This window comes from Phyllopteryx taeniolatus, chromosome 6 (genome assembly GCF_024500385.1).
Source record: "Phyllopteryx taeniolatus isolate TA_2022b chromosome 6, UOR_Ptae_1.2, whole genome shotgun sequence".
Classification (NCBI taxonomy): domain Eukaryota; kingdom Metazoa; phylum Chordata; class Actinopteri; order Syngnathiformes; family Syngnathidae; genus Phyllopteryx; species Phyllopteryx taeniolatus.
Genome location: NC_084507.1, coordinates 27,255,335 through 27,279,116, shown reverse-complemented (window position 1 = coordinate 27,279,116; position 23,782 = coordinate 27,255,335). Strand labels below are relative to the sequence as shown.

Genomic DNA, 23,782 nt, shown 5'->3' with positions numbered 1-23,782 from the left:
CAGCAGTCGGAGTCAGCCATTCCGAACATAATGAGTATGATAGTTGTACAAAGTGTGTAATTTTCATACGTCACATCTTGTTCCTTTTTCAAGCATGCACACAATCACCTCCGACCGGCCTTTTTCTGCACGCAACATCGTCACACTCAAGGTCAAGTCAGAAGATGGCGATTGCACTTACTTGCTGAAAATGGGCATCTCCGAGACAGTAGGTCACCTGAGGCAGCACCTGGACACATATAGGTGAGCCGACATTCTTATGAACTATGTGGGAATCGCCATGCCAGCTCAAGCTTGCTCTTTTGATTGCTTTACAGGGGGCATAAATTGGCAGGCTATGACATTATCAGCGCATACCCTCAGTGTCACTACCATGATGACTGCCAAGCGCTTGGGTCATGTGGGCTCACAACCAATGCTACTCTTCTTCTGCGAGGAAGGAAAAACACAAATAAATCATCCATCTAAATAAGATGACGACGACCATTGTTTCTTCTAAAGTTTATTTTACTCTTACGCCTGGAAGTATGACAGTTGTGCACTTTACGAGATGCAGCACATTAAATTGATTACTTAGACGTGTTTCTACGTAAGAGTGGCTGTCCTACTGTGGTCAAGCTTGCTGTCACTTTGCAGAATCTGTAAGATTTTGAACTTTTGTGACTGTGGTGACAAAATGTTCAAGGTTGGAAAGTTCAGGCCATCGCGATGGAGTCTTGTCTAAGCTTTTGTTAAAAGACTGAAGGATCCACCAAAATATACATGTGAATTGATCAAATGGAATTTGTGATTAGTCACATATGGTGTTGTGCTTTTCTCACCTGATAGCATGGGTTCAATTCCCACCCAATGACAGTGTGAGTGTGAATGGTTATCCGTCGATATTTGCCCTGTGATTGACTGGCAAGTGGCAACCAATCCAGGATGTGGTCAGACTTGTCAGTTGGGATACATGGCTGGATGGATGGAACTTGTGTATAAACGATTTTGTGTATTAAAAAAAAAAAAAGAAAAAAAGATGAGGGCTAGCTGTTATGATACTTACAGTGATTGCTTGAGTTGAAAATACCGCCACATTTCCTTTTAACATACGAACTTAATTTAGGTTGCTAATGCGGTCAGACTCAAACATTGCACGAAGACTGAAAATATTCGAAAAATAACTAGTCAAAATGTTTTGAAACGTGTGTTGTCGAATGCGCGCTTCCGTTCTGCCAGTGACGTGTTAGCGTCTCTTCTCATTGGCTTAAAATCCGGAAGTACTTAAAACTGGGTAGACGGAGTTGTAACGGAGCAAATAACCACAGTGTAGTTAGTTCGATTGGCACGAGTTGGCAGATAAAGATTACACTTATAAGGGGGAGTTTGCTGTTTTTGGACAACCATGGACGAAGTGACAGGAGCTCAGCTCATTGCTGAGTCTCTTATGAATCAGGTCAGTTGAAAAAACAAAAAAACAAACCAAAAAAAAACAGCACTTTGATTGCTAACATTCAGATAGATTAACTGTAATTGCTTTCTTAGTTTGGAACATGTTCATTTGAAACTCGATCAATAGTTCTTTCGAATACACTGGTTTTTTTTGTTTTTTTTTGCTATATGTGTCAAAGTTCACCAACTGTCAAGTTAGTGCAGTATAATCGCGGACATTGACAGTTTAGGTCCAAACATCAGAAATAAGTAATTTGTAAAGTGCATTGAGTCGCTCCAGCCACAAAATGTATTAATAATAAAAATTTATTAACTGTACTTGACATTTTTCAAGTAATATTCTAACGTCATCAGCTGTCATACGAGAGTCAGGATAATTCAACCACTGCACAAAACCAAATAAAGCTCAACTTTTAAGGGACAGACACATAATGGAAAAATGTTTTATCGGTATTGTTGGAGTCTTATTGACACGTATGCATTTACATGACGCGGTATTTGACGGCATTGCTCATGTTATGTGCGATTGAGTGAAGTTAGCTGGGATAGGCTCAAGCACACCAGTGACCCGAAAGGATAAGTGATATAGAAGGATGCTAATGTTATCCTGAGCAGCCTTTCCTGTTGTTGTCATAGTGAGTCATTTTTCCAGTTCCATGGTTATCATCCCCCCCGCTATTACCATACCTTTCTTACCATACACAAAAGCCAAAGAAAAATATTTTGGAGGGGAGTGTCGCTAACGAAGACAATAAAGAAAAACTCCAAATCATACTTTTGAAATCAGCAAAATACGAAAAACTGTATGTCTAAAAGTCTCAAGTGCCTCTGGACCTCTGTTAGATTGTTGCGCTGGCTGCAATGAATCTTCAGACTCCTGAAAGACATTTTCTTAATGTCTAAATGCCTCTACAGAAAGTAAAATACATTTTTGGGATCGTCGGCGTTCCTGTCATTGAAGTAGCCATGGCTGCTCAGGCTGCAGGGATCAAATACGTTGGCATGCGCAATGAACAAGCGGTAAGCAGAGCTGCAGATTTGTTCTGGTTCTGTGGGTTCTTGTGTTTGATCCAATCTTCCATCCATCAGGCGTGCTATGCCGCATCCGCTGTTGGATACCTCACTGGGAGGTAAGACCGTGTGATCCAAATAATAAAAGCAACTGGTATGCCAGTTTGACTCTGGTTCCCTCCATCCAGACCAGGTACCTGCTTGGTGGTGTCAGGACCTGGACTCATTCATGCTCTGGGTGGAATGGCCAACTCTAACATGAATTGCTGGTATGAATTAAAAAAAAAAGAAAAAAATAGCTTTTATGGCTATACAATAATCGATGCGAATTGGGGCCGAGCCCTTCCACAAATAGCCAAAATCTGTGTGTAATTGACACCCCCCCCAAAAAAGGTTTACAATTGCCAATGGATACCACAAGATGGCACCTAACCACCACTTTTTTTATGAGACAGGACTTTGGCCTGCTTAACAAAACTCTTTTCGTCACTACAACATAGTTCATTGGCACTACGAAGCCACAAGATGGCACCAAAATACTACTTTCTATTAGCCAGTGCTTTTGGCGCCATTTATTTTAGGGTGTTTCAGAAAAATCACAAAGCAGCGAGTCGAAGAGTTTTTCAGTGAATATCAGAAGAGAAGTTCCCAAAAAAGGTGGAGTCACATGTAGCGAATCAGGACCACTGCACATTTTGAGGTGGCGTGTAAAATGTATTTTTGTTATCTCACATGCAGGCCGGTGGTTGTTATTGGGGGCTCTTCAGATAGAAGCCAAGAGACAGCAGGGGCCTTTCAAGAGTTTCCCCAGGTAATAAACATGTTAATACACATTTATGTCTTAGGGTGTTTGCCTCTGTTTATATTCTTGGGGTCAATATTACTTAAAAAGTCCCTTTGGCGTCCCCATCAGAGTCAGTCAGTCATCATAAAAATGTAGAAGAACTCTGAGGTCCTATTATGAGTTGTCAAACATTTGAACACATACCAGTACAATGGTAGTGCTTGCAGTTAATTTATAAAAAAAACAAAAACTGGGGGAACTTGACTAATTCCTTGCGGCCAAAAATCTATCGGTACTTATTACAATGAATATGAAGTTAATAGAAAATCTCAACCTTTTGTGGGTGAAATGGGGAAGCTGGTGAGATTGACCCCTTTATCTTTTTTAGGTGGAAGCATGTCGTCTGTATAGCAAATTCTCCGCAAGGCCAAGCAGTCTGGAAGCCATCCCTTCAGTGATTGAGAAGGTAACAGATCAACATTACGATGAATCCCTCCCTCCCTTTATTTGATCATCTTAATTTAATAGCACAAAAACAGTGAATAGGCGAGTTAGGATTTTCAGCAAATAACGCAAGATAGATTAAAAAAAAAAGAAATTCTGTGAATAGGGGAATCTGCGAGTCGTGAATTGCGAATATGTGGGGGAACGTTGCAATACGAATACATTATTTTGTTATTGTTTGGCTGTACATAGGCTGTTCGCACAAGCATGTATGGGCGTCCAGGCGCTTGTTACGTGGACATTGGGGGGGATATGGTGAATGCCAAAGTGGACAGAAGCAAAGTCAGGTTTGTCATATTGCGCTTGTCTGTTTTCTGATGCTAGACTCAGCATTCCCGCCTTCAACTCAATGTGTTCCTCCTGCAGATTTGTCCACTGTTGCCCGCCTCCGCCCGTCTGTTTGGCCGAACACAATGCAGTGACGGAAGCCATCGCTGTTTTGAAATCAGCTAAAAGACCTTTAGTCATCATTGGCAAAGGTAACATGAATAAATGTGCTGCATGTCTTAATAAGAGAGCCTCAGTTTCGTGATTGCGGCTCACAGGTGCAGCCTATGGCCGAGCAGAAGTCGCCCTGAGGAACTTTGTGGAATTGACCCACCTGCCGTTCCTTCCCACCCCTATGGGGAAGGGAGTGCTGCCCGATGATCATCCCGATTGTGTGGCGGCTGCGCGCTCAAGGTAGACTGCAAAAATAATTTTCAGAACTGTTTTTTAAATACTGGTGTGATTAGACATTCAGCCTTTGTTCCCCACCAGTTACTTTAGTAGCCACACCTATTCAGATTCATAAAGCGAAATGTACACATGGTTTTTATTGTGATGTCTGCCAATTCCTCTCAACCAAAAGTATTCTTGAAGCTCAATCAACATCCCAACAAAGGACAATGGCCAGACTGGTAGAAGCCAATAGAAACACAGCAGCCTACCTTAATATCGTTCCTGACGGTATCAATCCCTTTATGATCCCAACGTGCCATCTTTTATTGCATTTCTAAAGGGAGTTTCACACAATTCTAGCAAGGAGTGTAGCTATAGAAATGCATTTATACTACCATTTTGGTCTATGTACGGACATCACGTGTTTGATTTGTTTAACACAATTATATACTAAATGTGACTAAATAATCTGGTTTTATTGTCACCATCTTCCTCTCTCAACACAAATCGAACCACTTGTAATGAAGAGCTCTTCTACAGGCAGATGTTGTGCTTCTTCTTGGAGCCCGACTCAACTGGATCCTCCATTTCGGTCTGCCGCCTAGATTTGACCCAAATGTCAAGGTCATCCAGGTTGGTAATTACCAAACTAATGCTGTGTGCTTTATGTCTGTTTTATCTTAATTTTATTGTGCAATATTTTTGCTCTGTTTTGAAAATGCGGTGCTGGGTTTTGAGATAATCTGCATTTTCTTTCACAGTGAAGTAGTTTTGGATATTTTTTGTCACACCCACAAGGGTCCAAGTTGAATATTTAGGAATCACAGTCTGCCTTGTAGTACATTTAATGGCTCTCAGGTTACTGTTGCCACACTGTCGTCTATGTGTAGGTTGACCTTTGCCCTGAGGAGATGGGAAACAATGTAAGGCCTGCTGTTGCTCTCCTGGGGGACATCAATGCTGTCGTCAACCAGGTGCATAAGGCTGAAAATGACACCTTAATGATTCACTGATAACAGACACCTAAAGAACAGCCTGTATGTTTTTGTCGAGTATTATTATCCTGTCTCCTGCAGCTGCATGAGTGTCTATTGAAAGATGGCTGGAACTATCCTTCTGACACAGAATGGTGGAGCACACTAAAGGAGAAAATGGCCAGCAATGCAAAAATATCAAATGTGAGTTTTGCATATTTTCTGAAAAAAATAAAAAACACAAAAACAGGCTCGCTGTTTCCCTCACAAACATACAAACCTGGAGGCTTTATTTTCCTTTATTATCTTGAGGTGAACATGTTCATGCTGAGCCAATCAATTGTTTTAACAGGATAAAAGAAATGTTTTCTAACATTTGCAGGCCTTGCGCATAATTCTCATCCATCCATCCATCCATCCATCCATTTTCTGAGCCGCTTCTCCTCACGAGGGTCGCGGGCGTGCTGGAGCCTATCCCAGCTGTCATCGGGCAGGAGGCGGGATACACCCTGAACTGGTTGCCAGCCAATCGCAGGGCACATAGAAACAAACAACCATTCGCACTCACAGTCATGCCTACGGGCAATTTAGAGTCTCCAATTAATGCATGTTTTTGGGATGTGGGAGGAAACCGGAGTGCCCGGAGAAAACCCACGCAGGCACGGGGAGAACATGCAAACTCCACACAGGCGGGACCGGGGATTGAACCCGGGTCCTCAGAACTGTGAGGCTGACGCTCTAACCAGTCGTCCACCGTGCCGCATAATTCTCAGAATAATCAAAATGGCTTTGTAGACTTTTTTGGGAAAAAAAGTCCTTATACAGGCAAACTATTTCGTCTCTACAAGCATGTTTTTGAAAGGAGATGACATTTAAACCCAGAAACCTTGACTGTGAGGCAGATGCACTAACCACATCTTCTAATTCATTTGGAACATGTTTTACTTAACAATCTCTTTGTCCTTTCTCCGATTCTCCACAGGCGCTCGCTCTCAGGTCAACGCTACCCATGAACTACTACACGGTGTTTCACCACATCTCACGGCTGCTGCCGCACGACTGCCTAATTGTCAGCGAGGGCGCCAACACCATGGACATCGGACGCACTATGTTGAATAACTATTTACCGCGACACAGGCAAGCACGGTTTCATCTACTGTAAGAGAAGCTTTATTGCGGAGTGGGGTAATCTGATGTGGTTATTCCTGATGACCTGCAGGTTGGACGCCGGCACATTTGGAACAATGGGAGTGGGCCCTGGTTTTGCTATCGCCGCAGCTGTTGTGGAGAGGAGCGAGAATAAGAGCCGAAGGATTGTCTGTGTGGAAGGGGACAGTGCTTTTGGCTTTTCTGGTATGGAGGTTGAAACCATGTGCAGGTGAGCAACTTTACTTTCTTTCTGTGGCTATATGTTTTCTGGAGCAATCATTTAGCCCTCCTTTTTAAACAGGTACAGCCTACCAATAGTCGTGATTGTGGTGAATAACAATGGTATATACAGCGGAGTAGATCCTGAGACGTGGAAAGAAATGGCAAAAATGGGGGATCTGACCAGCATGTGAGACAAAAGTCATTGTATAATTTGTCAAATCAAATGCCATCTGCTGTGATGTTTTAAAAAAAAAAATATATACTTATTCTTGTACGTTTCCTTAAATGATCAGCGCCCCCCCTGTGACCCTCCTGCCTGAGGCGCGCTACGACCAGGTGATGACAGCCTTTGGCGGGCGCGGTTTCTTGGTGAGGACGGTGGAAGAGCTGTGTAACGCTTTGCAGCTCAGCTTGAGTGAGTGGGAGCGGCCAAGTCTTCTCAACGTGCTCATCGACCCTTCATCAGACAGAAAGCAACAGGTATATAAGCTCTGACAAGAGGCAAACTTATATGATCGAGGCTTTTAATAGCCTACATTAACACAACAAATTATACAGATATGATAGGATTTGACAGAAATGTTACCATTTGAACACACACATATAAAGATAGTTGGTTAAAAGGCAGAGTCAAGGATGGATTCTAGTTTTAAGTTGCCGTTCCACCTACGTCCTCTCGGAGGAAGTATTGCACTTTCCATCCCAGCCACTGTGCACACAAAATACCTTACATTGCTCGTCATTGCTCGTAAACCAGCAGTGGTTTCAACCAGTGATTCCCAACCTACCTGGGAAAATTGTCCAATTTCACTGAATCGATCAGAAAATGATAATTTGTTTATTTAAAAATAATGTATCATTTTTCATCTATCTATGCCAGCAACGTATAGTGACAGGCAGAACAATTAAATTCTCTTCCACTAGATGGTAGAAGGTAGAATTAACCTGCGTATTCACCTGTTGCCATTCATGCAACAGAATAATGGATTTGTGTTCAATTACACAGGCCCAGATTTTACACTGAGTAAGTACATTTGTGAGTAAAAAATGTGCTTTGGCTCAATTAAGGTTGGGGAAAAAATGGCTAAATAAACCAAAACAGATCAAAACAAACACTAAAACACACAGTCAAAATGATTACCTCCTTGCTGACGTTAATAATGATAGGGTAGGACATAAGGGCACGGAAGGAGGTGATTGGCTGGCACCTGAAGACGAGAACAGGTGACGCAAACGGCTAAGTTCCAGGAAATAACATAAACAAGAGCTGCAGCTCTGATGCTTGACTGAATTAAAATCAGCGGCATTCCAGTTGGTGATTATTAAAGACCAACAAACGGCTCAGTGTTTATTTGACTGCACTGTGCCCCTGAGCGCTAATCCTTCCACTCCACAGGTGCACAGTGAAGCTGCTCCTTTCCACTCGCAATCCCTCAACCTCACATCAACTTGACCCCTCTATTTCTGGTCCCTTATAATTAGAAAGCGGGGCCCTCTTTGTTTATGTTGAATGTAGCCACGCAACACTCTGTGCATGGTGGCATGGATACATGCAGGTGATGGAAGGTTCCATTGATGCACTAAGCTCCACGGTTGTGCGTGCCCTCCTTTTCGTCTGACAATGGATACCTTACTCTCAGTCTTTGTAGTCAAAATCACAGGCAGCCACAAAAAACATACAAATGACAATTTTTTTTTTTTCCCTGTATTTTCAGGAGTTCCCTTGGCTGACCCGTTCCAACTTGTAGAAGGAAAGTGAATCTGTTTTGTTATTAGAACCGCTGGAAACTTGAAAACATGATCGTTTCTTAATGACCGAAGTTTTTTTCTATTAATTACCACGATATTGTTGATTTTTTTGTTTTTTTTGTTTTTTTTTGGGGTAGGGGGTCTTTTAATGACTGCTAAGCAACCTGAGGTGGCTTTCGATACTGTACATATAGTAAGTACATCAGTGTCAGTTGACTAATACATGGCCATATTTCTGCAAATATGGTTTATTTTGAATTGCATGAAATAATTGAGGGCCCTCGGTGTGGAATGCTGCGTTCATTTGGAATGGAATTTTTTGTGGTGGTTAAACAGTTCATGTGAAAAGTCATGCATAACACTTGTAATTATATTTTAGTATAAAATTCAAACTAAAAAACAATTGGTGAAAAAGCTTCTGGTTCTACATACTGATGTATTAACCATTGCAGAAACAAAAAAATACGTTGTTAATTGCCAATAGGCAGCTGTGGTATAAATCTTACATTGGGTGGGGGTCTAATACATCTGTTAAGCATTGTTATTAACAGGAAAAACAATTGAAAGCTCTGCATTGATACTAACGCAAAAAAATGTATGTACTGTATTGTATGTAAACTTGTACTTTTTTATGTCAAAATTAATTATAAATATATCTGAATTTACATTTTGATGGCAGTTCCTTCAATTGTATTGAAATATCTTTTTTTGTCTACCAACACATTATTTATTTCACACATGGTGTAGACTACAGAAAACATGGAAAGGTTTTAATGAGTATTAAGAGAGAGAATGCATGCCCTGAAGTATTTACTGCTCTCACATTCCCCTAAAGCGCCCTAGAGGAAAAGCAGACAATTTATTTTGTAGGACTATCCGGGCAATAAAACCAATGTGGCCTAGAGTAAATGGATACTACAATTGCTCAAGGGCTGGCTGAAAAAAAAAACATGGCAATCAAAATAACCGTAAAGCCGCACGATAAAATGAAAAAGTATGTGCTAATGCACATGAGATCTTGTAGCAAGGCAAACTGTGGACAAGTCAGTGCGCGGTCCCCCGCTGTGAGAGGAGTGGAAACAACAAAGGCACCCCCTGCAGTAGTAGAGCTCTAATATTGGCACCCATAAGCAGCTGGCAGGCCGCCTCCTGTAATTTTAGCGCACATGGATGCGGAGGAAAGGTTTAATGGGCATTGGTGGACATGCCCCCCTCGCGAGGGCGTCAAGACAGCAGAGCAGAGAGGGAGAGGAGAGGGAGAATGAAGAGGTGAAACGCAGAGCGGAAGAGAGGTCTGCTTTTTGCATCACAAATAAAGTCAGGCAACTATGAGCAGCAGCATGACTCCTCTAGCACATGGACTCTATCTGACTCTCTGCTTTTACTATGGCCTGGCCCAATCATCTTTCCTGGACAGCTTTAGTTCCTTCCCAGCAGGTAAGCCAGTTGTCATTATGCGTGTGTTTATTGATTTGTGCAAACGTGCATGCACAGGTGTTGAAGGGTGCGGGGGAAATCTGCATGAAGAAAATTAAAGTGCAAATTTGTTTAACAATGTTTGTTGTTTGTATTTGTAGCTTGCAGTGATTTAGAGCACGATGACATAGATTGGATTTTTAATTTTTGTAATTATTTATATAGGAAGAGCAATATTAGAAAGATCTCAGTATGGTGCGGTGCGGGAAAAATACAACCTTAGTAGTAAATCTTGAATTAATAATCAATCAGTATCAATCAAAACAGAATTTTATTTTCATAAAGGCTGAATTGTTTGCATGTTTTGACATTAGTAGATGCGATTAAGTGGTCTTGTAAACTACACTTGTTGTCTTGTTGTTGTTGCCCATGAGGTGGACTGGAAATGCCTCTATAAATAGCCAATGCAGCGGTACCTCATGTCTGCACGAGGAATTGGACGAGTGTCACCATTTGATAGTTTGCACCTGTTTCCTACATGCTAACTGTTTGTGGTTGAGCCTCTTTGGGATTGCATGTGTTTGTGCCACCAGATGTTGCCCATGCATGTTCATCAATGAATCCCCCCTCACGTTTGTACCCAAGAGAACATCATTCATGCATTGTTCTGACCTGTCCTCAACATCTTCCTCCTGTATATTGCCTTTGCACCTTACACAGCACTCACCCCCCAGGAGCAGCAGAGGAGGTTGAACCCATGCTGTTTAGTGAGTCCGCCTCCACCCCCCCTCTTCCCTCCACCACCTTCACTTTGGCGCCGCCACGCTCATGTGAGTCCAAATCATGTGACCGCCATTCTATTGTGGAATATCCAACGTGTCAATGTTGACGTGTCCTTGGGAGATGTCCAACCGGTGTCACACACGCGCTTCCTTTTAACCTCTAAGTAACAGAGATGGATAGATGCATGAATATACACATAGCTAGATAGATGTTGTGGTATGCTTTGGATCATGATCATGAGATGTTCCTTGCCATGGATCAGGGTTGTCATCGCAGTTATGGTTCCACTCGGAGGGCCGTTATGGCTGCAAACCCATATGAATGTATGATTGCATCATATTATTACATATACACAAGTTAATGGATAATTACTTTAAGCCAGTAAAAACAGTTTGTTCAATGACAGTATGAATCAATTTTATTATAAAAGTGGGGTTGGAAACAAAAAAATGCCTGCAATATCTCAATATTTTTAAAAGTGAAGCCAATTTGGAATTTTGGTATTGTAGCAAGAAACACAAAGTCGATGCACACTCTCGCGGGCCACATAAAATGACGTGGCGGGCCGGATCTGGCCCCCGGGCCACCTGTTTGACACGTGTGCCATAGCTAGTCGCCTGACACACCAATTTAATGAGCGTTGGTCAAATGTGTAAAATAAGCTGTTTTGGTGTCATTTTACAGAATAGTTTGCTATTTTCTTTTATCAGGATGGTAATTCAGAGTCTCCATCTGAAGGTAAAGGTTCCTCCTGTGCCCGCGGCCCCCCTGGGCCCATGGGCCCCCCAGGACCTCAGGTAAGAGCTTGCAAATTGTCAATTCGTCATTGTCAGTCTTTCATGTTTCTTTAGGAACTGACAAAGATTATGGAAGCATTTTTTACCAAGACTTTGACGACTCAATGACAGTGAATCATTCACTATTCAGCCCACCAAGTCTTAAGTTTATATGGCCAATTATTGGAAATTGATGCAAGGTTTACTTGAGACCGGTTTTTCCCAACGTTTATTGAACCAAGGCATGTTTTACATCAGAAAAAAAAGAAAATCCCATGCCACCAAACAAAAATATATATAGAAAAAGTGGATGTACAGGTTAATTATGTTTAATTGTTCCCCTTGTCACTATACATCACTGACATAGATAGTTGAACAACATATGTTATTTGTAGTGAATAAATAATTCTCAGACCAATTAAGTGAAATTGGATAATTTCTCGCAGCACACCAGAGGTCTCCTATGTCAAGGCAACACTGTTACAATCTTTTCTGACGATTTTTTTCAAATCATGCCAAATATGCTTTCAAAGATTGTGGACGACTGAACAGGTAACCTGTTACTTACAGTGTGTCTCCAACTTGAGAGATCCTGCAGAGGACGCAGGAGAGGGACTCTCTCATGCATGGAACACAGCAGCCCATTAACGCTCTGCATTTAGCCGCAGACACAAATAGCCTTTTTCCACTGACAGCCTGCAGCGCACCTCCTGTCATTTTCTGAAACTTGATGAAGAGTTGTCTGCCTGGAAAGGCATACTGGCTTGCATACATTCTGGGGATTACCAACCCAAGCGCGTGGCCATGTGGCCACTTGGGTGATGGACGCTTGTTAAGACATTCAGTTCGATTTTTCTCCCGATTCTCCTGACATGATTCATTTATTATTAAATGTTTTGCTGTGGTCGACCACCCTGGGCTACCTCAGCAGTATCAGGCCTGCAGCAGGCACTTTTTAAATCAATAGTTGCCACTCAACCCTTAATTAAAGCTGCAGCTCACATTTCCACTTGCAGACTTCTTACGCATCCACTTTGGGGCTAGGGATATTAATACATAGGGCCCTATATTCCTGAACGGCGTAAATCTGGTGCGGCAGGTGGTTCAACTGCGCGCCAGAGGCGGGTTAGACCGGTGTTGGTAATTTCGTTGACAAATGAAGTCCGGCAGATTTGAGGGTGGGCAGGCTGCGCCATTGTGGGAGTGTTTACTGCCAACTTCATTTGCTGCCAATCAAAGCAGCTACTCTTATTACCTTTAAATGCGGCTCAACTGACAGTCTCCACAGAGACATCTCCGTGTGGAAGAGGATGATGTGTGATTGCAGCTATCCGTGCATGAGTGCAGCATTGTAGCTGTCTGGCCGTCGTGGCAACAGACAGTGTGACCAAGTATACAGACTGCACTTGAGATAAACGCTGGTGGCCTAAATATATTCACGGAGCCCAATATCTGTCTGTCTGCGCCCCGATCAAGTTCACCAAAATTGCGTTAGACCAGCGGTCTACCTTGCTCCAGGAGTTAGACGTGGTCTGAGCAGGCATAAATTTAGATCGACTTTCTGCCACCTAATTGTCCCTCGGCCAGGCGCAATTCCAAGGGCACTCCCTCTGCTGTACCAGAATGCCCAGCTTGGTGTACACTGGTCTGCCAAATTGGCAAACATGCGCAGCGAGCCTTGCGCTTGCACAAAAGTCAGTATCACCCCGCCACAGATGTGCTGTCTATGCAAAAAGAGGCCCTACTGTTAAATGTTGAGGATTTGATATTTGCGATGGCCTTGCAATGAGGTTTTAAATTGTTTTCATGGTGGGATTATTTTAACAGGCCTGTTTCCCTTTAAATTTGAAATAAGATTATAAGTATATTAAAATTTAAGTGTGAATGTTGGGTTGAGTGTAATATGAATTTTTAATTTTATTTTTTTAAACTTAATTGAAACCATAGCATTGCAACAACAACAGTAAGGGTTGTTGTCCCACATTTTGAAAAGCACTGCAGTCCAGTAATTCCCTTCATAATCGCGGATCACTGTTGACAAATTCAGCTATTTTCATTTTTCTGTCACCAAAGTCACCAAACTTTTTGAAACTGAGAGCGATTTGTGGTCTCTATTTAATTTGAAGGGCTACCAGTTTGAGCAACACTGCTGAAATAAAAATAAAAAAGTGCTCAATTTACATTTAATTAGATGTTATTTATATTTAATGATATTCATCAATGACACATCTAAGACACAGTATCAACAATAATGATTGGTTCTACGTCAATCCTAGAAATTTACAATGTCCCAATGTGGTCCTTGATGGCTACCTGGTGCCTGCGGGCACCATGTTGGTGGTGACCCTTGCCTTAGGATACCACACAACGCTACAAAAGTCCCATCTAAATAGGAAAGTAGTACATAAGTGATGGTGAAAGATGTAGAGGCAGGCTTTGTATGTCGGGGAGGAGCCAGGTTTAACCTGGGTTGTTAGTGGAAGTTACGGGTAGCCTTCACTGTATTTGAATGTATACACACACACACTTTCGGGGAATTTTTTTTTCAGAATTTCATCATCTGTAAGACATTTTCTGTAAGGGTAATTTATGTATGTGTGTATTTATTTATTTATTGTCCCGTTAGGCTGTTAAATCAAGCAGAATGGAAGATCTGTATCTCTTTTATGCTGGAACAGTTTTACTGTGTCACAGGGGAGTTTTTAAACTTCCGCTTCCGGGTAATGTCATATGAGTTTGAAATTCTGTTAAACTGTTTTGGGATCATAGTTTGGGGTATATTTACCATTTCCATTTCTTGGCAGGGCTCAGTCCCTATCCTTGTTGAATACTTCGGGATTACTGTATATCCTGATATGACAGTGTCTTTTATTTAATGTTTTGCAGGGTCCACCAGGATTACCAGGAATTGGAGGATCCAAGGGAGAAAAGGTGAGGAGTTTCCTCCATGACATTTATGCCACTCAAGATACATGATCACGTGTGCTCATTATTTTTGTGAGCTCAATTTGTCTTGGCCTGCAGCCCAAGATGCTGACAGATGCTAGTTTGGAAATGCATTAACGGCGTCTGTCCTTGTCCCTCCTTCACATCCTGTTGTCAGGGAGAAATCGGAAGACCTGGACAAAAGGTGAGCGTCTTCATTAATCACCAGTTATTCTGCGCTAAATGGATTTGGACAAAAATGAGATTCAAAGTCAGTGGCTGCTTTGTGAGCAAGCACAACCTTGACAGGAGACACAGTACACATGCAACAGCCACATTTGAATGATGTTGAGCTCACGTAGGGGGGCCCCTGTGTCTCAAAGTCGACCACTCAAAGGGACAGCATGCGTCGATGCAACATGACACGGACTGAAGGGCGCGTGTGTGCGAAAGCTCAGGTGTTTGGTGTGGACCACCAGCGAAAGAGTCAAATCCTCATTGATGACTTTCTGTGGGCCGGTGGATTCAATGGCGGGTGGTCTTAGCGAGCAGCATTTGCAGCACCGCAGTGCAATTTAGCTTAGTGCTCGGAGCCAGGTCATAAATCATTTTATTTCCCACAAGCACCGGCTCCTGTTCTATACACAGGCTATCATTTAATTAAATAGGACAAAGTGACAGCGCTCGTTAAAATCAGTCTTCCCCTACATGTGCAGGACTTACATGCAGGAGAACGTCTAATAAATACTAAAGCAAGCAGACTGACATCCTTTGCAGCAAATACTTTCTAGTACCATGATTTGATTTTAACTTCTATTTCATCTTACAGGTTCAATTATTAGCTTTTATTCCCTATAAATGTCCCAATTTATAAGCAGAGCAGGTTTGATGAGGCATTTGTTTAAATATCATGTCCCCGCCCCCCAAATCAGGGTCGGACTGGTCCTCCTGGACTTCCGGGAAAGCAGGGACCAGTTGCATGGCCAGGACCAAGTGGGCCCAAAGTGAGTAAGTCAGATCTCTTTCTGTAGATACTGTATGTTGAAGATGCACAGGAATAAATTAAATATATTTTCCAAACAATGTTCCACAATTATGTTTTGTAAGGATTTCATAGCTCAATCAAGGGTCGTGAATGATCAAATTCACCTCATTTCTGTTGGAAAATTAATTTTAGAGGGGCAGCACACTGGTCTAGTGGTTAAAACATCTGTCTCATAGTTCCGCTTCAAAACGTAATTTATCAACAATGAATTCCATTTTTAACAACCAACCAATTGATTTATAATGTATTCAAGTCAAGCCATTTCTTTTACTATTATTATTTTTCTTTGGTCAGGGAGAGAAAGGTGATCCAGGCCTAATGGGTTTACCTGGCGGGAGAGGACCAATTGGACCCAGGGTATGTGATCTGTGCGTTAACATTAAATCGCAACTATACTTTACTGTATAGTGGACCCCCGCTATTCATGGGGGATAGGAACCGGGGCGGACCGCAAATAGCCAACATCTGCGGCTAATTGACGCCCATTGTAATTGCATTGGGAGGGGGGAAAAAAAACATTTTAAATGTAACTTATTTTTTGAAAACCCCCCCAAAATCTTGAATAAGCGGGGATAAACCACCACTATGTGTTTTTGGAAAAAAGAAAAAGAAAGAAAATCCAAAAATAAAAAAAAAAACAATTGGGAAATAATTCCGCATAAAGGTCAATCCGTGGGTACCGAATGCGTGAGCAATGAGTATGTCCGGGTCCACTGTACATTTTCTCAACATGCATATAATACTTACCTGTATTTTAGGGTTTACCTGGATACAAGGGTGAAAAGGTACGTGACCCCTTTCGTTGTGAAGATTGACAGCAAAATTACATTTAATCGGACTCACCTGTGTTCGCTCAACCAGGGTTCACGAGGGGAACATGGCGAGAGAGGCTCCAAAGGCGACAAAGTGGGTACATAACCAGGATAGTTGCTGTAAGCATTGATGTCACATGACATATTTGATGCATCTAGTTTCACCGTCTTTTACTCCCTCTCATGTCTTCAGGGGGCAATGGGTTTCCCTGGGATGCTTGGACAGAAAGTGAGCGCCATTTTCTCTGATGTCTTTTTTTTTTTCACCCTTTACAAATTATTGATGATGTTATAATGATGATCATTTTCTTTGGTTTGTTTTCGTGCAGGGTGAAATGGGTCCAAAAGGAGAACCCGGCGTTTCAGGAAACAGAGGACCCACCGGTCGACCAGGCAAGAGAGGCAAACAGGTGAGATGCCGTCAAGAAATATTTAAACTATGGGATACAATGTGCCGTGTTTCCCAACCTTTATTGAGATCCATTTTGAGGCACCCATTTTAACATTGAAAAAAATCTCATGGAACACCACCAAACAAAAATGTCACACCGAGTGTGAATATTGAAATAGTGATGGTCTTGTCTCTATCTACTCACAGTTTGAGTTGGTGTGAAATTTTAGCCTGTTTAATTGAACAAAAAGCTGAAATAATACGGTACACTACTCACAGGAATCCATGACCTATTCTGTTGTACGAATGGCGACACGTGGATACTCAGGGTTATTGTACCCTCGGACATCCAATGGAAGATTTAATTGTTCATTCTTTCACTATGCACTGCTGGCATAGATGGATAGATTGTTAAACAAATATATATTTGTAATGAATAAATACTAATTATCAATTCATCAATGAAGTGAAATTTACCACCGCACCGCTGAGAATCTTTTATGGCACACTCGGGTGCCAGTGCAATCTGGTTGGGAATCACTGCACTGATTAATTTATATGTGATATAAATATAATGGCACTAGTGCATTATAGCGAATACTCTTAACCTTTGAAAAACACTAAGTAAATTCTGAATTGTATTCTAACTCCACACATTTGTCAGTGTTTTGTAACGTGTGGATGTCAAAGCAGCGGTAAGTAATACAAGATTTTCACACAGTCCCGTTAGCATTAATGCTAGTAGCATACATGAAATGTGTCCTGGCTGGTCCACCGATATTATGGGCCACTAAAGTAGGTTAGCCATGATTGATCTACTTCAAAAGTTTACATACTGTTGCGTTCATTATTTGTTGTGACTGCTGAGAATAGAATATGAGAAGCATGCAAGAGTGTTACGGGTGTGAAGCATGTTGTGTATTGTTGGCTCGTGTTGCAGGGAGTGAAAGGAGACTCAGGCAGCGGTGGTGCAAGGGGACCTGCAGGTCCACAGGGATCTCCCGGACTTCCTGGTCCTCCTGGTCCTCCTGTCACAGGTGACGACTTTTGTCCTCCTCCAAGGGAACGTCAAGTACTTTTTGCGTATCTGTGCGAAGTGACACGATGCTCAGTCAGAGATGGACGCAAAGCGTCTGGCACCGCTCTCTGCTGTGGCACGGGGTGCAGCCAAGCGCCGTGTCAGCAGAAAGCAGTAAAGACTGGCGTAAGCGCTTGTCTTATTTAGTGAGGAGAAATCTAATCTCCTGAGGTGAAGCAAAATGCTTGCGTCATGACATCAGGGGGCTGCAATGGGAAGACAGGCTTCCGTTACATTTCTTGGTCACATTCTGTATTAAGTTAAATAATGTACGGAGCAATATTAGCCACAAATAACTCCTCTCTCTTCTGCCTTTGCATTCAGGACTTCACATGGTTGGAGTCAAAGGTGCCCGCGGGCCTCCCGGGCAGCCTGGACAGTGTAGCTGCGGTTCTCCTAGTGGTTCTATATTAGAAGATTATCACTCCAGAAGAAAGGCTTCCAATCTCAAAGTACCTGTGGTGAGGGGAAAGTACCTAAAAGATGTGATGTTTTATACAGTACAGTGGACCCCCACCGAGCCCCGCCTCGAATAGCTCCTTTATAATTGCCATGTGGAAAAAAAAAAAGCGGAGGTTTTTGCGAATAACAGGGAATAGGTTCCAAAAAAAGCTGAATCCCGAATATGCGGGGGGTCCACTGTAGTTCTAATGTAGGAATGGGCATAAAAATGGATTTGTAGATCAAGTGATCGATAAGAGTTCTGTCAACTGTGTGAAAGTAATTGTTGTTCAATCGTGTCTTGAAGCGACTCAGTTGCATCAATCCAGCCATCCAATAAAGATCTAGTTTATGACTTCATACACGAATAACTTTTGATGTAAATATTCACAGTAACAATAGACAATATTCAGTTTTGCCATGAGCGAATTTTTCCGGACGAGATATTACAGTTTAAATGCATTTTGGCTCTCTCACGGTTCACTATTGAGGAACAAAGTTCAAGTATTCCGTACAGATATAACATTTACCATTTGTGTACACGCATGATGTTTCACATTTTCTCCCTACAATAAACTCAATAAATTGGAAATGATGTCTTTTCCATTCAGATCTTTGTGGTGAGCAACGAGGAGGAGCTGGAGCGTCTTCAGACAGAGAATGCGTTTGCATTCCGCAAAGATCAGAGATCTCTCTATTTCAAAGACACTGACGGCTGGTTTCCTGTTCAGGTATTGCTGCAGTCTCAAACATCCTCCATTATCAATCTTTTGTTTTTGTTCCTTTCTTTGTCAAGTAACGTTTGCCAAGCGTCTTTTCCATTTGTTGCTCAAGTCTCTTAAACTCTGTCAAAGATTTTCCCATTCCAGATGACGGCGTTCCAGTCTATGGAGAACCCGCCTGATGAGGACGGTTACTGCGGCGACGGCGTCGTGCAGCGCAAAGGTGGCGAGGAATGTGACGACGGCAACAAAGTTGTCACCGACGGCTGCGTCAGTAAGTTTGAGTATTTGGACACTTACAAGAAGTGAAAATGTGAGGAAGTATGAGGTCTGTATTATCCATTCGCCCCCGATGTTGAACCCGGGGGATGGCCTGCTTCCAAATATCTATTCTAGTTCATCTCAACGGTGTTTGATAGGGTTGATGTCGGGGTTTTGAAATTCTGGACTTTGCATTTTGCACTGGGAAGAGAAAAGGTCTGCCCCCAAACTGTTCAAACAATGTTGGAAACTGAAATATCAGATGAGCTGTGAGGGGGAAAAGGTCCCACGTGGCAGCCATTGTGTGGACAGGTGCTTCGCGCTGGATCGGCCACTTTAGAGTGCCTCGTTGTCGCGCTATGGAAAAGCCCAGTGACGGCCCATTGGGATTTATTCCAGCGACCGGCGGCTATATTTTCGCGGCTCAAACATGTAGTGTGTCGGCATAAGAAAGATGTTCGACGAAGTAGCATCCAAATTTTAGGTTGTAGCTGTGGTATTTGATTGACAAATTCTGCGGAAACGTTGACAGTGTCTGAGAGTGGAGACAATGGCTTGATATTTCACGATTTTTAAGCCTGATTTTTATATACTTTTTTTGAGAATCGTGGCAGTTGACGCACACAACTTACTTTTGCGGGCCACATAAAATGATGTGGCGGGCCGTATCTGGCCCCCGGGCTTTGAGTTTGACACCTGTGATTTAGTGGAATAGCATTTAATTGTTCTATATCACTGGTATAGAATCAAGATGTATGTAAATAATTTTTGGTGCAATTATGCGAAGTGGTATAACCTAAGGACAACACGCTAATTTGCCGCTGTGGAACTTTAACTTGTTGTCGTTCTTGCCCCTTGTTTCCTTACCACAGAGTGTAAACATGCCTTCTGCGGCGATGGATACCGCCATGAGGGCGCCGAGGAGTGTGACGGGAAAGACTTTGGCTACCAGACGTGCCTTTCTTACCTACCCGGGTAAGCTTTTTGGAGGTCTTCCAAAAGTGTACTTGACTGCATGGACTTTTCACCAGTGTCTCCCTATTATTTGCAGGTCATACGGTCACCTGAAGTGCACGCCGTACTGTGCTATCGATTCCACAAACTGCAAGTACTTCACCTGAGTGAAAAAGCTGGACATTGCGTCCAGATCCTTTTTCGTGGGACACAAACGTGGGAATATACAGTAATTTTCATGCCAAATAAAAGAACAAACAAAGACAGGGAAGACGCAGCAGACGAAGCGAAGTGAAGCATATACTGTAGATAACTCCCGTGTACTGCTGCCGCATTGAATCCCTCGGAGCGTCGCTATATACTCTACGTGGAGGGGAAACTTTTCACCCACACGTCAGAAACAGCAGGACAGCTTCCCTCCGTCTTAACCGGCCGGATTTAAGCCTCATCACGCCTCGATGGACACGAATGCGTCTGGCAACAGATGCCCAGCAGCCATGCTGAGAGACTTTGCCAGGGGTGTCATAATCTTTACCCAGTTAATATTGGAAGACAAAAAAAAACACACGAAAAAGAGAGCGAGTAGGAGCTCCAGAGCTGGGCCTCAGGCCTCAGGTATTGTGCCAGTGCAGCAGCATTTGCATGAGGCTGGCCTTCATCAAGCATGCATCACTTACACCTCTTACTGGTTTCCACTTTGTACTCTTAACCTCACATTAACATAAGCAGAGATGCAAGTCCAACCAATATCCTCTAGCGCTATTCCTACGAGACTGTTACACACCGCACTGGCGACACAGGTGGTGCTTCTCTGCTCGACACACACATTTGATCACAAATCCAAGAACAACTCTCAGGAACAAGCAGGTCGCGTAGACTCTCACGAGCATCCATTTACTTCTGTCAGAGGCACACAGGAAACTCAACAACAACAAAAAAAGATATGCAGTAGTCCTCTGTTCATCACCGGAGTTCCTTTCCAGACCCGCCAGCGATAGGTGAAAATCTGTGACATAGACAGACCATAAAATATTCCGTACACACACTTCAAACATATTTCAACTGATTAAAACACACTTTTTAAACACACTAAGCATATTTGGCAGACAAAAAAATCCAATGTACAGACAATACGTAGTAATAATTATGGACTAAAACTGTTTCCCTACCTTTTATTGAGAAAAATCTCATGGCACACCACCAAACAAAAATGTAAAAAAAAACCCAAAAAAGTATCTACAGCACTCTGAAATAATGATGAGCTCATCGCATTTTACAGTGGACCCCCGCATACTCGCAGTTTGGCAGCCGCAGATTCACACGTCCGCAGATTTGTTTTTACATTTATTTTATTTTTTTTTCTTTTTGGGTGGGAACCAACCCCAAAACGCTGAGTTGCAGTTCATCCCCACTTATTCAATAACTTTTTGGGTAACATAAATAAACAAATAAAAAATTCAGTGCAACTATAATGAGCATCAATTAATTATCTGCTGATTTCTTTATTTTGTATTTTTTTTTTTTTAATTTTCCTATTATTTTCGAAATTCTTTTCCCCATTTATTTTTTCCAGGTTTTTTTTCTCTTTTATCTTAGTGGCAGTTTATTCCCGCTTATTCGAGATTTTTGGGGGCTATTAAATACAATTACAGTGGGCGTCAATTGTGCATATTTTCACTATTCGCGGTCCGGCCTGGTCTCGATCCCCCGCGAATGGCACGGGTCCACTGTATTCACAAATTGACTTCCACGGTGTGAAATCATCAAGGCCTGTTTAGTTGAACACCAAGTAATTATTCTTTTCTATGAATGGCAACTAATTGTACCTTCTTCCATCTAGTAAAAGAACATTTGTTCTACCGGTCACTATATGTCGCTAGCGTAGATAGATGAACAAAGATACATTATTTGTATAAATGAATCAAATTTCAAATTCGATCATTCCCTTCACACCTGGTGATCTTTCATGGCACAGTGGCTGGGAATCAACTGGAATTCAAAATAAAAACTTTTAGTTTGCAATTAAAAAAAAAAAAAAAAAGTCATATTTGTTAAAACTGTCAGTATGACCTGACAATAATACATGAATGCATAGTACGTTGACTGAGGAAGTGTCAATCATTTGTTGTATACTCGCCGGCGCACACCCGTGGCCTCCCGCAAGAATAAAACTCCAAACCAATAACATTTAGTGTTATAGTAACACTCCATTACTTTTAAGGTGCTTTTCTTCGGCAAAAATGTACCAACAAGTCAGCGCGAGGCCACGGGGGTGTGCCTGCGAGTGCACAACAAATCACTGTCACATCGTCAGTCACGCCTCCTGTCTCTGATTGGTTGATTTTCCTCAGGTGCGGTGGTTTCTATACAAATTAGGGGCACAAGATGGGGCCAGAGAAGGCAGATTATTTATTTTTTTGAACAGATCATTTAAATCATGTACTACTGTCAGGTCAGAATTCTGACAATCTTAACATAAATGACAAAGAGTGATTTTTATGAGATTTTTATTGCACACGCCCCTTTAAATAACCCTCCATACGCTGTAATCACATTAAAACTTATTGAAATACTTTTTAAATGTATGTCAACACAGAAAAATGTATGCGTTATATCAGGACCACGATAGGTGAACGGCGATATAGCGAGGGATTACTGTACTATGCGCCTACACGTGAAGGCTTGAAACTGTTATGTTCTTAAACTCAGCGCACAGGCGAGGCTGGAATAGGCCGTAGCTGCTAAATAGGCAATGAAGCTGTTCAATGGTCCTTAATGTATTTACTCTTATTACCTCGTTATCCAGTCTTTGTGTCTTACAGTCAAGCGTGTGTACTGTAGACGTATAGGGCAGCAAAAAAAATAAATAAAATAAAAATAAATTAGTCGACATAAGCTTCCACTGTCCATAAGCTACAGATGTCAAGGGAGAGCTCTCCTCCCTCCTTGTAAAACGTACAAACAACAAGACTGTTACTGTGTTGTGTCCGCATGCACATGCTAATGTGATCTTTTTTTCTTTCTTTCTTTTTTGTAACTCATCAGCAAAGCGGGTGTCTTAAAAAACGTGTAGCAAAGTGCAGTAGTCACGTGACGCAACGTCGTAGGTTCAAACACAGCGCGCTGAACGTTCCCGCCTGTGGCTTGTGAGCTTTTGACCTTTTGACCTGTGCTGTATCCCACACTGTAACGTGCACAACACAACACGCATGTGGTAACTCTGTAAGGCTTTCTATAAAGTGTAGTATGCGCTCTGACTGGGATAGTGAACAATCGTTACGTGTCGTTACTCTGATATGATTTATACGGATGTTCAAAAAATACAATAAAAGTTAGACTTAAAAAATATGTCTGTGTCTGTCTTGCACTTAAAAGGATTTTAAAGAATATCCATAATTCATTCCATCCAGCCATTTTCTATACCGCTCATCCTGTTCAGATTGACTGGACAAAATGTGGAGTACACCCTGGCGTGGTCCGGGCATATAGAGATAGACAATGACTCACAGTCACATTTCCACCATCACTGAGTGGGAACTGAACCCACGCTGCCTACGTGGAGGTCAGTTGAGTCAATAAAGGTGATTGATTCTCAATTATGATCAGTGACGAATCTGTCCCCAATTTTTTTTGACAAACTTTGAATACGTTACAGCTGTACTGACAGGATGGCCGGATTCGAACCCCCGACCTC

General features: G+C 42.2%; 2 protein-coding genes and 1 long non-coding RNA gene across 4 annotated transcripts; 2 read left to right on the top strand and 1 right to left on the bottom strand.

Annotated features, from left to right (window-relative positions):
• Window positions 1–336: 336 nt before the first annotated feature.
• Window positions 337–1,221, bottom strand: LOC133479465 (uncharacterized). The gene is made up of 3 exons (XR_009788955.1): window positions 1,046–1,221; window positions 822–956; window positions 337–429 (listed from the first exon to the last, which is right to left on the bottom strand). It is a non-coding gene; the product is annotated as an uncharacterized LOC133479465 (long non-coding RNA).
• hacl1 (2-hydroxyacyl-CoA lyase 1) lies at window positions 878–9,149 on the top strand. Its single transcript, XM_061776483.1, has 17 exons — window positions 878–1,435; window positions 2,347–2,451; window positions 2,521–2,561; window positions 2,631–2,711; window positions 3,181–3,253; window positions 3,615–3,692; window positions 3,923–4,017; window positions 4,097–4,209; window positions 4,276–4,411; window positions 4,918–5,023; window positions 5,281–5,364; window positions 5,467–5,568; window positions 6,347–6,501; window positions 6,584–6,742; window positions 6,815–6,922; window positions 7,029–7,215; window positions 8,451–9,149. The coding sequence occupies exons 1-17, from the start codon at window positions 1,385–1,387 to the stop codon at window positions 8,481–8,483; spliced, it is 1,707 nt and encodes a 568-aa protein (XP_061632467.1). The 5' UTR covers window positions 878–1,384; the 3' UTR covers window positions 8,484–9,149.
• Window positions 9,150–9,188: 39 nt separating this feature from the next.
• colq (collagen-like tail subunit (single strand of homotrimer) of asymmetric acetylcholinesterase) lies at window positions 9,189–23,137 on the top strand. Of its 2 annotated transcripts, none has more exons than XM_061776491.1 (17): window positions 9,189–9,921; window positions 10,621–10,730; window positions 11,394–11,480; window positions 14,346–14,390; window positions 14,563–14,589; window positions 15,317–15,388; window positions 15,724–15,786; window positions 16,188–16,214; window positions 16,291–16,335; window positions 16,435–16,470; window positions 16,571–16,651; window positions 17,573–17,669; window positions 18,035–18,171; window positions 18,763–18,882; window positions 19,006–19,147; window positions 20,007–20,109; window positions 20,186–23,137. In XM_061776491.1, the coding sequence occupies exons 1-17, from the start codon at window positions 9,813–9,815 to the stop codon at window positions 20,253–20,255; spliced, it is 1,371 nt and encodes a 456-aa protein (XP_061632475.1). In that variant the 5' UTR covers window positions 9,189–9,812; the 3' UTR covers window positions 20,256–23,137. The 2 variants fall into 2 exon arrangements, with proteins under 2 accessions (XP_061632475.1, XP_061632476.1); XM_061776492.1 differs by having other exon boundaries at window positions 9,284–9,921; window positions 19,021–19,147.
• Window positions 23,138–23,782: the final 645 nt, after the last annotated feature.

What these genes read in the sequence shown, in the direction of transcription:
- hacl1 (XM_061776483.1), top strand. Translation starts at nt 1,385, where the DNA reads ATGGACGAAGTGACAGGAGCTCAGCTCATTGCTGAGTCTCTTATGAAT. An exon ending in TCAATGCTGTCGTCAACCAG is followed by an intron (nt 5,365 to 5,466) that starts GTGCATAAGGCT and finishes TGTCTCCTGCAG; the next exon opens with CTGCATGAGTGTCTATTGAA. An exon ending in AACTATTTACCGCGACACAG is followed by an intron (nt 6,502 to 6,583) that starts GCAAGCACGGTT and finishes GATGACCTGCAG; the next exon opens with GTTGGACGCCGGCACATTTG.
- colq (XM_061776491.1), top strand. Translation starts at nt 9,813, where the DNA reads ATGAGCAGCAGCATGACTCCTCTAGCACATGGACTCTATCTGACTCTC. An exon ending in TGGGCCCCCCAGGACCTCAG is followed by an intron (nt 11,481 to 14,345) that starts GTAAGAGCTTGC and finishes AATGTTTTGCAG; the next exon opens with GGTCCACCAGGATTACCAGG. An exon ending in TCCTGGTCCTCCTGTCACAG is followed by an intron (nt 17,670 to 18,034) that starts GTGACGACTTTT and finishes CTTTGCATTCAG; the next exon opens with GACTTCACATGGTTGGAGTC.